This window comes from Equus quagga, chromosome 4, assembly GCF_021613505.1.
Source record: "Equus quagga isolate Etosha38 chromosome 4, UCLA_HA_Equagga_1.0, whole genome shotgun sequence".
In the NCBI taxonomy this organism is placed as follows: Eukaryota; Metazoa; Chordata; class Mammalia; order Perissodactyla; family Equidae; genus Equus; species Equus quagga.
Genome location: NC_060270.1, coordinates 139747670 through 139761740, shown reverse-complemented (window position 1 = coordinate 139761740; position 14071 = coordinate 139747670). Strand labels below are relative to the sequence as shown.

At 44.3% G+C, this 14071-nt stretch overlaps 1 protein-coding gene across 4 annotated transcripts in view; it reads right to left on the bottom strand.

Moving 5' to 3' along the window:
• PARD3B (par-3 family cell polarity regulator beta) overlaps positions 1–14071 on the bottom strand; it is a 915243-nt gene that overhangs the window by 83607 nt on the left and 817565 nt on the right. For 3 of the 4 annotated variants that reach the window (XM_046658143.1, XM_046658144.1, XM_046658146.1), the window contains one exon: positions 10524–10659. The exons of the other annotated variant lie outside the window; for it this stretch is intronic. In XM_046658143.1, the coding sequence (XP_046514099.1) occupies positions 10524–10659 (136 nt within the window). The remainder of the gene's footprint in view (positions 1–10523; positions 10660–14071) is intronic. 4 annotated transcript variants of the gene reach the window in all.

Below are 14071 nucleotides of genomic sequence, written 5' to 3'. Positions count from 1 at the left end.
GAAAGTCATAAGAGCTTCTAATTGGGAAGGTATTCAAATTTCTGATAAATTTATCAACCAATTAAGTGAAAATATTGAATAGTTGTGACAAAATGTCATTTGTTTCCTGTCTGCTTGTCATCTTTTTTATTCCTCCATCTTCAGGTATTTAAAGATTGGATTTTTTTAACTTCACCTATATGGAATTATATGCACAGAAAGGAGAAAGTTATCCACTTTCTGAAATTGGGGAACTTAAAAACAGTTCTAGAGCCACTCGTAAACCACAAGCTCCTAAAGCCCACAGCATGTTTTTCCCAGTCACCTACCTCAGCGCTGTGTTAAAAGATTTCTTCCCGCCATCATTCGCATTAATTGGGAGACCACAGTTCCCTCCTCCGGAATGTGAGGCTCTGGTTCCCTATAACCACACACACACAGGGCACGCTGCTGCTGAAGTGCTGTCTGACCATTTAAACCTGGAAAATCCCTGGAAAGGGAATTGCATGGAAAACAGAAAACCTGGTCCACACTAAATAGAGGAAGAAAGGAAAAGTAGCTGATGTGTATAAAAATTACAACTAAAATGGGGTTGCTGTTCAGAAACAATCAGGGACTCTGGCGATTAGCGATGATGGGAAAACAAAACTGAAAAATGGAGGTCTCTCTGCGTGCTTTGGGGGTGTCCATTATCACAGGGAGCCAGAAGTTCATTAGAGGAAAGACATCAGATCATGATGGGGAAAGTCATTCTCACACGACATTTCCTACTATTTCTCTAAAGGAGAAACTTCAAAACATTAATATCTTCACACACACCCCCTCCCTTCCCCATCAGGTTTTCCTTCTCAGCTTGTAAGCATTGATGCAATTGTTGGGCTTGATGTACACTTGTGTATAAATTGCTAAGCATTCCGTGAAGGAATAAACCCACAAAGAAAAGACGGCAGAGACCCTATTTCCCTGCTGTGCTGCTGTGGCTTTGCTGCTCAGGGCACGGAGCCACGCAGGGGATAGGCTGAGCGAGAGATGACATGGAATAAGCCAGATCATTTGAAGAAAACTTCATGGAGATAAACCCAAGGACGCCATTACTTTAGGCAAGTATCATCTTGAAAACAGAAAAGAAACTATTTCTCAATTGTCTATAATAACAACATTATACCCTTTCTTTTTAGATCATTTACTTGAATAAACGGAAATTTTCCCATCAGCCTCGCCGAAGTCCGTGGTGTCGGCGTTTGCTCTTCCTCATATGCACTCTGAAAACTAGCACTGTGATTTCAAGGCTCAGAATGAAACACAGAGGAACTAACGAGATGCCTGAGAGGACTGTAAAGTCACAGCCTCCAGAATGGGTCATTACAGCTGTATTAAAAGCGGTCCTTCCTCTTGTGGAGAATGGCAGTTCCAGGACTGCTGTAGTGATTACTGTCATTTTAAGGTTTTCTTTGTTCCCGTGTTCTTCCTGCTTGTTCCAGAGGAGAGCTTTCTGTGAGTTTTCTTTTCCCATCATAACCTCAGACTAGTTACCACTTAATAAGAACCAAATGATGTGAAATTTTAGAATGATTCTGAGTCAAGAATTTCCTTAAACTGAGGGAACAAGATGGCCTCTGCAGCGGCCGGATTGGTTAATTCATCAGGAAGATGTGCAAAGGGATCTGAACATGGCTTACACGGAGTTTTAATTGTCATCAAGTTTAAGTGACACACATGTCATAAACGCCAGTTAAGTGGATTTTCATATCTTCTACTCCAAACATCTTCATTTTTAAAATTTCGCACCCAAAGTTTATTTCAGGACTTTTGAGCTCTGCTGAAATAAAACATATCCAACTGATTTCAAACGGCTTTGAGAACCATTTAGGAAATCTGGAATTCATAGGAGTCTCTGCTATGGTTTTTCCTATATTACATAAAATGGTCATTTCTCCCATTGCAGTAGAAGAAAAGAATGTGATTATGGTAGAAGTTGGAATTTTAGGTTTTAACCATGATCCAACACAAACGGCTGTGGTTTGGGGGAACTTACCCTTTTCTAAACTCGACATCCTGAGCTGGAATTAATTGCTTATAAGAAGCAGAAAGAGTTCTTTTTTCCCTCTAGTATAAGTAGAGCGTAGGGTTTTTTTTTGACATATTATGGAAAAATAATGTGGTTCTGAACTTTCTTTTTCTGCTTTTTGGTATTCAGGTTTGGGTTTCAGTCAGAGATAGGCTAACTTATTTGATTACAGCATAAAAAGAATGATTTCACTTTGACTTTTACAGAGAACTGATGAAACAAGACCAAAATCTGGTTTTGGTTCAATACTATTGGGTTACAAAACAAATTAAGAGTGATAACTAAAGGGTAGTTCATCGGAGAAATAGTGTTTACAGTGCTTCTAAGTGAATACTCAGAGATTCCTTTCTTCCTGATATCTCATGTACAAAAAGTATCCACCCAGCTCCACTGGAGGCCCCCTCTCCTTCTGTTTCCACCAGCACTGAGCACAACTGGAATAGCAGCCTTGCTAAGAATGTGTGACTATGGTGCAAAGTCTTAGAACCTTAATTTTCTCATCTGCAAACAGGATTAAAGATACTTACGTCATGGTGTTGTCTGGGATAATTTATATAAGATACTGACACAGTATCAGGTAGAGTCAGCACTGAGTAAATGATGCCACTGTTGTCATTAATCTAGATGTAGTATAATTTATTGAGAAAATCATTTGCATACATTCTCTCTGTATTGCCCTCTCCCTCCTGTTTTAAGTCCTGAACAAGATCCTGGGATTTCTTTGCTTCAGGGTTTTTGCAGGGAGGAAAACCCAAGCTTCTAACTTCCCTCTGCATTTTGGTCTTTGATTTTCGCACAAGCTCATTAGAGAGATGAGGTGGCCCCCGGCGGCAGGCAGAAAGGAGCGCACTTTGCAAGGAAGAGTTTGTGTGTGGGAGACAGGGAAACAGATACTGACCTTTTGACCAAAGGACTTTGCCAAAAGGGCCTTTCAACCAGGCCTGACAGCCACCACCTGAAGGGACCGTGGGCACCTCGGTGGTGACCAGCGAGAGCCCGCGTAGCTGGCCTCACCCGTGCTCTGTGTGCTGCGTGATGACCCAGGACTTGGAATAACCAAAGAGCATCAGCTCCGATAATGACTAATGTGGGATGGCTGTCTGGCTAACAGAATTTATTATTTCTAAACACCTCACTATGTGTACCATTAAAAACGCCTCCCATTTATTGAACTTCCCACCTGCCAGACACTATTCTAAGCGCTTTGCATGTAATAATCATTTAATTGTCACAATACTCCCATGAAATAGTACTATCATCCCAATTTTAGGTTAAATCAATGGCCCAAACCCACCTAGTTCGTAAGCGATGTTGCCTGGATGTGAATGTAAGCAGTCAGATTTCCAGGTTCACACTCTCACGCTTTGTGCTAAAACTCTTCCCATACCTGTTATGTGGTTAGGTCTAAACTTCAGGACATCAGTGGGTTTAGAAAGATGCAGTGGGGGGCTGGCCCAGTGATGCAGCGGTTAAGTTTGCACATTCTGCTTCGGTGGCCCGGGTTTCGCTGGCCCACATCACGGGTGTGGTCATGGCACCGCTTGGCACGCCATGCTGTGGTAGGCATCCCACGTATAAAGTAGAGGAAGATGGGCACGGATGTTAGCTCAGGGCCAGGCTTCCTCAGCAAAAGAGGAGGACTGGCAGTAGTTAGCTCAGGGCTGATCTTCCTCAAAAAAAAAAAAAAAGAAAGACGTGGTGGGAAGACAGGAGTGGTGTGGAGGGGCTGTCTTCAGGGCAGATTTTCAGACAGTGCTGTCCAGGTTAGTTGCGGCAGCCTGCCAGGGGCCACAGAGGGCAGACTGAGAAACAAAAGGCTTCCTTTAGGGGAATGGGGGGCTGGTTTGGGGGAGCAATCAGTGCCCCTCTCAGCATCAGGTCACTGCCCACAGGAAGTGAGTCAGACGGGGGATGTGGGGAAACTCAGCTCCGCACACAAAAGAGAAGCCCTGCAGAAACTCCGGGCAGTGGGGCCTCTCACGGGTGCGAAGGACCTTTATGGCTCAGATTATTCGGCCCCCAAAGTGCAGCGGGGATGAGCTACTGAGAGAAGTGTAACTTTGAGGGAGGATGGGGAAGGGGGGAAATTGCCTCCTGAGCACTTTGGGGGTGAAGGTGGGTGCAGCGATGGGGAGGTAGGGGCGAGGAGGGCCAGGAAACCTGGGGAGGCACTCCCAAAGACTGACAGACAGCAAGGGGCTAGGGCTCGTCTCAAAAGTGTGTCCAGGAAAGAGGCAAGAAGGGAACTTGCTGTTCCTGCCCCTCAGCCGGCTCCTGCTCCACCTCCCGGGCTCCTGCTCTCTGGTTAGCACAGGGCGTTGGATTTTAGTGCACTTTTGTAGGCTGGTCTGGGACCCAACAACCAATATATTCTTTTTCCTGTGGGAAAACCATTCCCAGTTGCAAATTGCCGATTTCTAAATGGGTGTCCGAAACAGCTTATTTCTACGTCGGGTATCGCCTGTAAACATGTTAGTTCCTTTCAAAATGATTGACACTATGCTTAAAAGCTAGAAATTCACTCATGTGATCTTCTCCCCTATAGCTAATATGTCAGCATGTTCCTGCGGAAGTCACACTGAAGTATAAACGGATTAAAACTACCAACCAAAAAAAAAAAATTTTCCATTCATTTTGGCCAGTTCTTTCCTTGAATTTTCACGAGCTCCTGAAATCTAGGTGAGCAAGTCTGAACTCTTCAAATGCTGTTGGCTATTTCACCAACATCAAGTTTGACCAAACTTCAAAATCCACCTAATTCATGGACACAGCGGGTTTTCTTCTCCTGTTCTCTCTGCCTTGGTACCTGTTCTGCTCCTCAGTTCGGCGGTTTTAGGAAATCCAGGGAAACACTAATCTGTCGTTGGAGGGACACGTTGCGAAGGAACTGCTGGTGGGGCTCAAGAGGGCTCATCAGCTGAGCAGGGGCTGGTTACTGTGTGGGAGGGCCGAACGAGAAGTTTCTGGATGCATACACTTGATGGCTCTGACTCTTGACCTCATCCCATCTTTTGAAGCTTCTAAGAATAGAATATGTCCTTTTTTAAAAAATTGAGATATAATTTACATATAGTGTTGTATTAGTTTTAGGTGTACAACATAATGATTTGATACACGAATATAGAATATGTTCTCGTCGCGAAGGAACAACCCAGGAGGACAGAGCTAGAGTAATTCTGCCCAAAGAAAGAGTCACTTTGGTCCTTACAAAGGATCCTGTTGCCTCTCCCTGGGGCAAATTCCTAGGTCTGGGGTGAATCAAAATGTCACTTGCCTATCTAAATAAGTGGCCGGAGGTCTGGTAATTTCTCATGAATAACTCAGTGAAGCCATCTGGGTTCCTGCAAGAGCTCAAACATACTGGAGCAGTAGACAAAAATAAATCTTCTTTCTCCTTTTACCTAGCCAACCACGGCAGCAAGTTTAGGAGTGATAATAGACCTGATCCTTCTAATGATAAACACGAAAACACAAAGGGGAAGGTCTTTTCTAGCTCTTTCCTTGAAAATCTAAGCAGATGAAGGACGTTTTTACATCATCACTAGAACTAGAAGCTGTAGCAGACATCTTCTAATCGTGCCCAGCATCCGTTTTCCCTCCCCTGTGAACAGCACCCTTATTCTCCTTGGGGGACCACCTCCTCGCCTGTGCTCTTCACGGAACTTGGGTAGGCCTCATGCTACTTTCTGGCTCCAGGGGTGGCCTTGTGACCTAGTTCTGTCCAGTAAAGGTACTGTGCATCTTTCTGGCCATCGGAGTTCCGAAGTGGACACGCGACCCAGGCTGAGTCAATAAGCTGCCGAGTATCGCATCAAACATCAGTTGTAGGTCTTCCTGGATGTACTGGGAGGAAACGATCTCTTTCTAAAGAGCCATTGGGTTGGAGCTGTTGAGGGCTCTCTTACCACCATATAGGGGAGCCCCCTGGGAATGGTGCCTATGAAGAAAATAACAAAGCGGAGAGGTGGAGAAAGATAGATTTCTAATGGCCTGTCTGGAGGAGCTGGTTCCAGCTTTGCCTGAAGTCAGATGTGCCTATGGATTTTATATAAGCTGACAAAATTTCTTTCTTTTCCTTGGGCCAGTTTGAATTAGGTTTCTGTTCTTTGAAATTTAAGAGTCATTGACTAATCCAGAATTATTTATCAATGCCCTTAGTTTTTATCAGATGACTTTAAGGACCAGAGAAGGAAAATACAGACAAGTCTCAATTCTTATATTGGACCACTGGACAGCAGGAGCTCTTTTCTCTTACCCTCAGGTTTAGAAAATCACCTTCTGATGGTTTTCTCACTCGTGTGGCTATTACACAATCCATCTTAAATCTCTTTCTTAAGATGGCTAGCATGATCTCAGCATCTTGTTCTCCCTTTCCTCTGATGGCAGAACTCACCAGATGTGTCTTTCATTGTCCAGACAGCTTTATCAGGCACAATTGCTGAATTCGTTCCTGGACCATCTTCATAACAGGGCGAAAAAATCTTCTAGAATGTTTGCATTTACTCATCCAACTATCTCCTTTGTTCTGACCATCACCTACCTGAACCCACCCCCTTTGCCAGAAAGATACAGTACAATGTCTCTCATGACAGTGGAAACCAGCGTACCTCCTTCCCAGTCACGTATTTACAAACCCCTTTTATAGATAAACACTCTTCTAATTTAGCCAGAAAGTTAAAAGAGGAGGGGAGTATGAGCTATGCCATGTAGCTCTCGAAAAAAGACGATAATAAAGGTGGTAAAATTTTTAGAAAACTCCAGAGTCATCCCATTTCCGAAATTACTTATAAGATATTCATGCTGCTGTTAAATAAGCAGATAATCTTTATCTGCTAATAAAAAAACCCCAGCCTGTTGCCAGAGGACTGTGACAGTCTTAACAAGTTTTACAGAAACAAAATACCAGCAGATAACAGGTATTATGTTTTCTTTTGGCAAATATTAACGCTTCGCAGCTAGAAGATCTTGCTTACTTAATTAGGACTATAAAAACCCGCCAGGCCGTTCCCTTGCAGCCATGGAAATTCTGTCAACTTGCTCTTTACAGCTTTTCAGAGCCTAGATGGGAAAACAGCTACAAACCAGACAGGCTGAAAAGATTTTTAAGGTCTCATGTCCGCATGTACAAACCTCACAGTCTGTGTGTATTCATTTATTTTAACACAAATGAAGTGAATATACCAGGAGCTCCTTTGGGAAAAAGAAAAACACCAAATTTGAGAGAAAAAGAACAAAATATGTCAGCTGAGGCAACCCCCCAAACGGTCTTCATAGCTTTCCCAGTACCCCTCAGTGCCACCCTGCCTCCAACAGAATTCTCTGCTCTCTCTGAGCTCATTTCGAAGCTAGCACCTCTCCTCACTACAGCATTTCTCACAGACATTCTTGTCCTTTTTTTTTTTTTGGCTTAGATGTCTGTATTCCTGGCTAGACTGTGAGTTCCTCCAAGGTAGAGATAATATTATATCCTTGTTACCAGCACCTGGCCTACTCTAAGACCGAGCACATATTTGTTACAGTTGAATAGGAGACACGGAGAAAAGAGAACGATGCGAGAGCAAGTGAGAACCCAAGAAAGCAAGAAGTCTTTAGCTCCGAGCCACGGGGCAGGTGGGACACTGGTAGAGAACTGCCCTCAAGATGGCCTGAAAAGTTCTAGAAAGTCTAAGGCGGGCCAAAGAAAGGATAGTTGTCCCATTGACAAAAATATATTTTCTCTTAAAAAATAATCATAGATTGTAATAATCTTTCAAGTGATTGCTTTCATCATTTTGGCCTTGAAGACTTGTGAGCATTCTTACGTTCTTTCTGGCCTAATTTAAAACCAGTTAAAAGGGAGTTATTAAGTAACTTGTCTTCCTAATTTCCTTCTCGATAATTCCAAAGTTCCACAGCGGAGCGTGCCTCCAGGGAACACTTGTCAGGCCTCTCAAGCTCAGGTACTGGACTTGGGGAGTTCCGAGTCCATGAGAGTATTTTTTGATGATGCTGGTCCATGTAACGATGTTGCCAGAGAAGATGAGCTACTTTGGTGCTTACTGAAGTGATAGGAACCAATGCCGTATTTTTAGAATTGTGGCCCAGAAACCTTGAGGACCCCCCAGAGAAGCAACTGTGGGCCCTCTCTTGGGCTCCCTTGCTCCTCTCATCAATCAGGTTTTAACAAGTGCCCTCAGCGATGCCGAAGACCAGCCTGATCCAGGAGCCACAGTCTCATAAAAGCTGCCTTGTTGGGTCTGGCTGACTGACAGGAATGAAATGTTAACTTTCTCAACTTGCTTTCCTAGAGCTTTCCAAAAGCAGCAAAACAATGGTGCAATTTCTCAGGCTGACGCCGGACAAAAGATACGAGTGTTTTCCCTTGGCTTGGGGAGAGGACGGGAAAGGATGCTGAGATTCTAATCCCTGTTTGGAGCATCTCAGCCATCACACAGAGCTCCTCTTTTATGGCGGTACGTTTCCCAAGCATCCCTCTGGGAAGCCTTAGTTCCCAACTGTCTGGGAAACGTAAAATCAGTCACTTTTGGCAAAGTTCATCACACCCGACCATGGGAAACACAAATTAAAACAGAGATACTTCTTTGCTCACTAGGTCGTCTGGTTACACATTTGCTTGACATGAAAATCAAATCATTAAGATGGGGGGACCTGAGTGTATAGTTATGTAGCTCAGGTTTGGGGAAGGTCAGAAGAAACTTTAAGACTCATGAAGATTAGGCATTTTCATCCTTTCAGCTTGATGTAAGGAGATTGTGGAAAATAAGGTCAAAACAACCAAGCCTGCTTCATCTAACATTACTGGTCCTACTTTGCTCATAGGAATTCATGGTGGTATTGAGACGGAGGCCTTTTCAAAGCGTGGATGTGGTGTTCCGTTTGGGTTGTGGTGGAAACAACTTCCGTTTATTTTATTGCTTGTTTGTTTGACGGAGGGAGCAGAGTCTTACGTATGCATAGTCTGTCATCAAAGTCAGTAAGTTGATCGAGATTAAGTTTGAAATGAAGTGAATTGTCATCTAAACTGTTATTGTGTGGAAATCATTCTCTTGTGTTACTGAAAATCTAAGTGACCAGTTGCCCCATCACTGTCAGTGTTATTCTGTTTAACCCTAACATCTGTGATAACACCAACCAGTAGCTGTTTGTTCTGGTCTGTAGCCACAGGATGCCTGTTTCTGGAAGGCCGTTGGAGACCGCCAACCCTTACTGCGCATTTCTGATGGGTGTTTTTAAACTCCATCACACGAGGAAGACTCTCCTAGGCCAACGCCTCTCAGTGGCTCTGCACAGCAGTGGTGGATGCTGACGCTGACTTTCAAAGATGAGGAAAAGTGCTGGGTGCCGTGCCCGAGATGCCACAGCACCGCCCTGAAAACGAGAGGGATCAGCTCGGTCGCTGGACTCGCTGTCCCAGCCCTGAGCTCGTGAGCATAAGCACGAGCGAAAATCAGGAAAGGAAACTTCCCTTTAATAGAGTTGTCCTTCCAAAGAGCTGGTGTCTGGAGTGGCCACCAGGAGTGAGAGAGTTCCCTACGCGGTTCTCAAAACAGCACAAAAACTGGGAGGAGGCACTGATCCTCAGAGAGGGTGAGGGCTGACTCCCCACAGGACACTCCTGTGGCCGTGTACAGCTCTGCTCCAGGAATGACATCAGTAACGAGAGCTGGCGTTTATTGCCACCAGCTCAGTGTCAGCACCATTCTAAGCATGTGACGTGCACTTTTAACCCAACTCTACGCACCTTGCTCTGGGGCGTTCTTGTGGGTGCTTAAGAGTTAGGTCTGTTTTGTAGGTACAGCCTTTGCCTTCTAGAAAAAGACAAGAGTATGAATCATGCTATCCAGAAAAAAAGAGAAAGTCTCTTTAGAGACCACAGTATTCTTTTCTATTCCCGAATGTCGAAGGATTTGGCAGAGAGAAACCTCTAATACAAAAACGGCCCTTACCTCAAAACAAAAATGATCTCAGTGAGCTGGTAAGATCAGCAAAATGGGAATGGTTCAGATGCAATATACAAACAATTGATATCTCTGAAGATAACCCTTCTGAAATTTATTTCTAATAACCATTTTCCAAAGGAGCGATGGCTTATATTGCACGGTCTGTTAGTGCTTGCCCAGATGTCTGAGGCCCAAGAGGTGGAGGGCGAGGATTAAGGCTCAGTAGACGATGACAAAGATTCCTTGTCCTCTTTACCACAGCTAACATCTGCTCCACCCCAACAAGCTGGTATGTGAGTCCAACGGGGAGTAAATATGAGAGCAGTTAAAACGAACTAGTGCATGTTAGTCTGGTTTGATTTATGTAAACAACTTCTGCGGGAGAAGATGGCTGTGCTTCAGGTAGTGCTCACATCTATGAAACCCAAGGAGCCTAAATATAACTGGATACGTATAGAACATTCTTAGCCATGTTCCTCTGCTCTAAACCATCTCAGGAAACGTCAGTTCAATGACTGGAGTCAGCATGGGCTTACCCAGTGAAGGTCATAATCGGACGGCCTTGCTCTTCCGTCGTCCTCCTCGTAGGAAGCGAAGCCCTCCCTCCGAGCCTGGTAGTACTCCTTCCGCAACTTCTGGATGCGGTCAGTGCTTCCGCTGGTGGGACGGCCACTAAGGGACACAACCAAACCAGTCACACAGCGAACATTATCCCGGACACTCGCTTCTTGGTCTTCTTATTCAAGGAGCTGACCTCCAAATTTGGAAGATTCAATAATGTCATTCAAAGATGCTAGGAAAACTGTGAAATCAGTAATAAAAATGAACAAATAATGGTCCTTATGTGCACACCGTTAGCTCCAGGGGTCAAAGCATCTGACTTGGGGCTAAGAAACGCCATTTGAGTGAGAAGGTGAGATAAGGTCCTGGTCTCTTAGAGCAATTAAAGGAGCTACCACGTTTTCTTAGAGTGAGATCCGCAGAGTTTGGTTAAATTTTAATGTGGGTATCTCATTTTCTTAAGTAACTGTTGCCTATTTGAGACCAGTCGTTTGACTTGAATGTTGGATGGGACACAGAGTTGGCATGTGCCAGGGTTCACGTCAGTGACATTCATGAATTTTTGGAGTGGGCGCGGGGTATAGGTCAATATACGGGTACAGCCATGGCGTACGGAGAGAAAAGAAGGTGAAAGCCATGCCAAGAAGTAAAAAGAAAAAGAAAGAGCTGGTGGTAGTAGAATGTGGCACCTTGGTTAATGTCCAAGGTTCTCTTCTCTCTACTTCAGCCCCTTCTTCCTCTCAGGAACTACCGCTTCTCCAGCGACCCATCCTCCCAACCCCAAACTGGTCCGCCAGTGGCTGCCTCTTAGCTGGTACGGCCGTGTGCTGCACGGCGTTCTGGTCAACAATGGACCATGTATATGATGGTGGTCCCATAAACTTAGCCCCACATAGCCTAGGTGTGTAGCAGGCTGTACCGTCTAGGTGTGTGTAAGTGCACTCTATGATGTTCACACAACGACGAAATCTCCTAACGACGCATTTCTCAGAACGTGTCCCTGTCGTCACCATCATTTCAACAGAACCAACGCCATGTGAGAAACCTCAGAGCCAGGAAACGAGGAGAACGACAGGCAGGTGTCCACAGCTGTGTGCCTTCCTTAGTGCCCCCGAGGCATAACCGATGCCCCATCGTGCCAGACCTTCAGCCAAGACCTGGGAAAGCAAACATGAACCGCTCACAGTGCTTGTCTGCGAAAAGCACACGGTCTGGAAGGTAGGGGACTGAAAGGGGTCAAGAGACTGCCATCCACTGTGACAGGTGTGACAGCAGAGGTCTGCATGGGGGTTGTGGGAACGCAGACTGCTTAAACTCTGACAGAGTGAGAGCAGACCACAGAAGAAGATCACGGGAGGCTCCCTAGAGGAGGTGACACTTTAGCTGAGTCACGAAGGATGCTGGGCAAGTGAGATGGGGAAATTCCAGGGAGAGGGAGGGGGCTGCAAAGGCCAGAGATGAGAAAGCATCTTGCTCCAGGGAATGCAGGTCAGTCAGCTGGGGCAAGCAGTGGGCCTCAGCTCCTTTTGTCTTGCCCCCCACACACCTCAGGGGATATATGTGCTCCCCCTCCCTCATTTAGGAAGCAGATTAGAATAAACGTGAGTGCTGGTGACTTTAGAGATGTTTTGAATTTACTCCAATAAATGACGAAAGTACATCACTTGCCAATGTTGGTACTTTAACTCAACTCCTGACATGTTATTAACCATAACGACGCTCCTGTCTCACGGGCACTGCTCTGTTGCACAGGGTACATGGGAGGGAGCAAGGAAGGGACGGGTGAGAAAGGCAGGTAGGGGCCCCTTGTGGAAAGCTTACCACGCCAAGCAGATGCCTGACTATTACAGCTGTGTGTCAAGTTTAAAGGAAGTATCTGATAAAATGAGATATCAGAGGGCAATGGAAAGAGGTCATCCACTATTTTTTAAAACATTAAAAAATTATACTTGCAAACTATAAAAAGAAAATGAGGAGGAAACATCTTTTGGAGGGAAAGCATTCTTCCCAAAAGAGATTGCAGTTAATTGAAAGCAGGACCACGTGTCCATGTCTCAGATCCAGCTACAAAGTGAGCCCAGGCCCTGGGCCCCTGCACGCTCTGACGCCAAGGAGCTGACGCCTTTGATCAAGAAAAGACAAACCTGTATGGATCACATACCTTTACTTTTCTTCAATGTGTATTTAAGAACTCTCAAAATAGTCTCTCTTTCTTTACTATACTTCTTTTAAAAATAAAAGTTTATCTCCAGCACTTGAAAAATATAACAATAAGAAAGAAAAGGAAGGCCTGAGATGCTTTTCTGAACAACGAGAAGTGGGGAAAAAGCACAGCTCGGTTCTGAGCAGCTGCCTTGCTCCCGAGTGCTCTGAGCTGACCACGGTTCTTGCATCCAGCAGGCGGGCCTCTGCCGACTACGTGAGCGCATGAGCAGCTCAAACTCACCAGATGAGTTCAATCAATGCAGTGCAAACATCGCATACATAATCTATTAGTTTATCCGAAGAAACTGAAGCACTGAATTCAAGCAGAATGAAGTCATCGGTAATAAAGAAAAAAAAAACCTGATAAGGCACTGTTTTAAAAAAAAGCCCACAATTTTCCTACATTTGTGGTTGGAAAAAAAAATCATACTCAGACTGTAAACTATTCTTCCATATGCCTATAAATACATAAATTCAAAAATATGGGTTTGATCAGATTTCAGTTCTCAAATAGAGGGAATGGGGCAAGAATACAAAATCAGCTGTTTAGAATTCAGAAAATCCCTTATGGCTGACAGGGACTATTTACCCAGAAAAGAAATCTGGCCTCAGAGAAAAAACAGGAAAAAACTCCAGAAAGTCATGGATCATCTAAGTGCAAACACGCTGCATCTTCCCCCTCCTGTGAATATTGTAAAGAAGACATGGGACACCACGCAAACCTTCCCTGACAACCCCACACCACCTCTCAACATTGCCTCTTCTTTTTTTCTCTCTAATCTCATTCTACTTTCAGTACCTATATCAGATTTTTTCCCAAGTGGGTGTTTTATATAATAAAATTAGGAATAGAAAATTCTGTTTTCATTTGTCAGCTCTTCTCTGCAGATAATACACATGAGTTTACCATCAAATCAATAAAAATGATAAACACAGCTATTGTAAACAAAGCAGTTAATTGACTCCATTTTGTGTTGAAGGTGTAGAAATTTGAAGAGGAACATAAAAATACCTTCGTCAAAATAGCAGCAGTACTCGTAATGGTTACAATTTATAGAACCCTTACATAGTAAATATATCGATACAGACTTTTACTTAGTCCACTTTCTGCCCAGAGCAGACATCACTAATCAATTTCAGCGTTCTTCCCCAGCAATCCTAGACATGGCCTGAGAATCCTTCTCAACGGAGAACTTCATAAAGCCACTACTCATCCACAGGAGCTGGCACTTAAGTTTATTTTTAATTCCTGTGTAGCAGGTGCTATAAACATCTCAAAACATCAAATGAATATTGAATGATAGGTTTATCGTTCTGC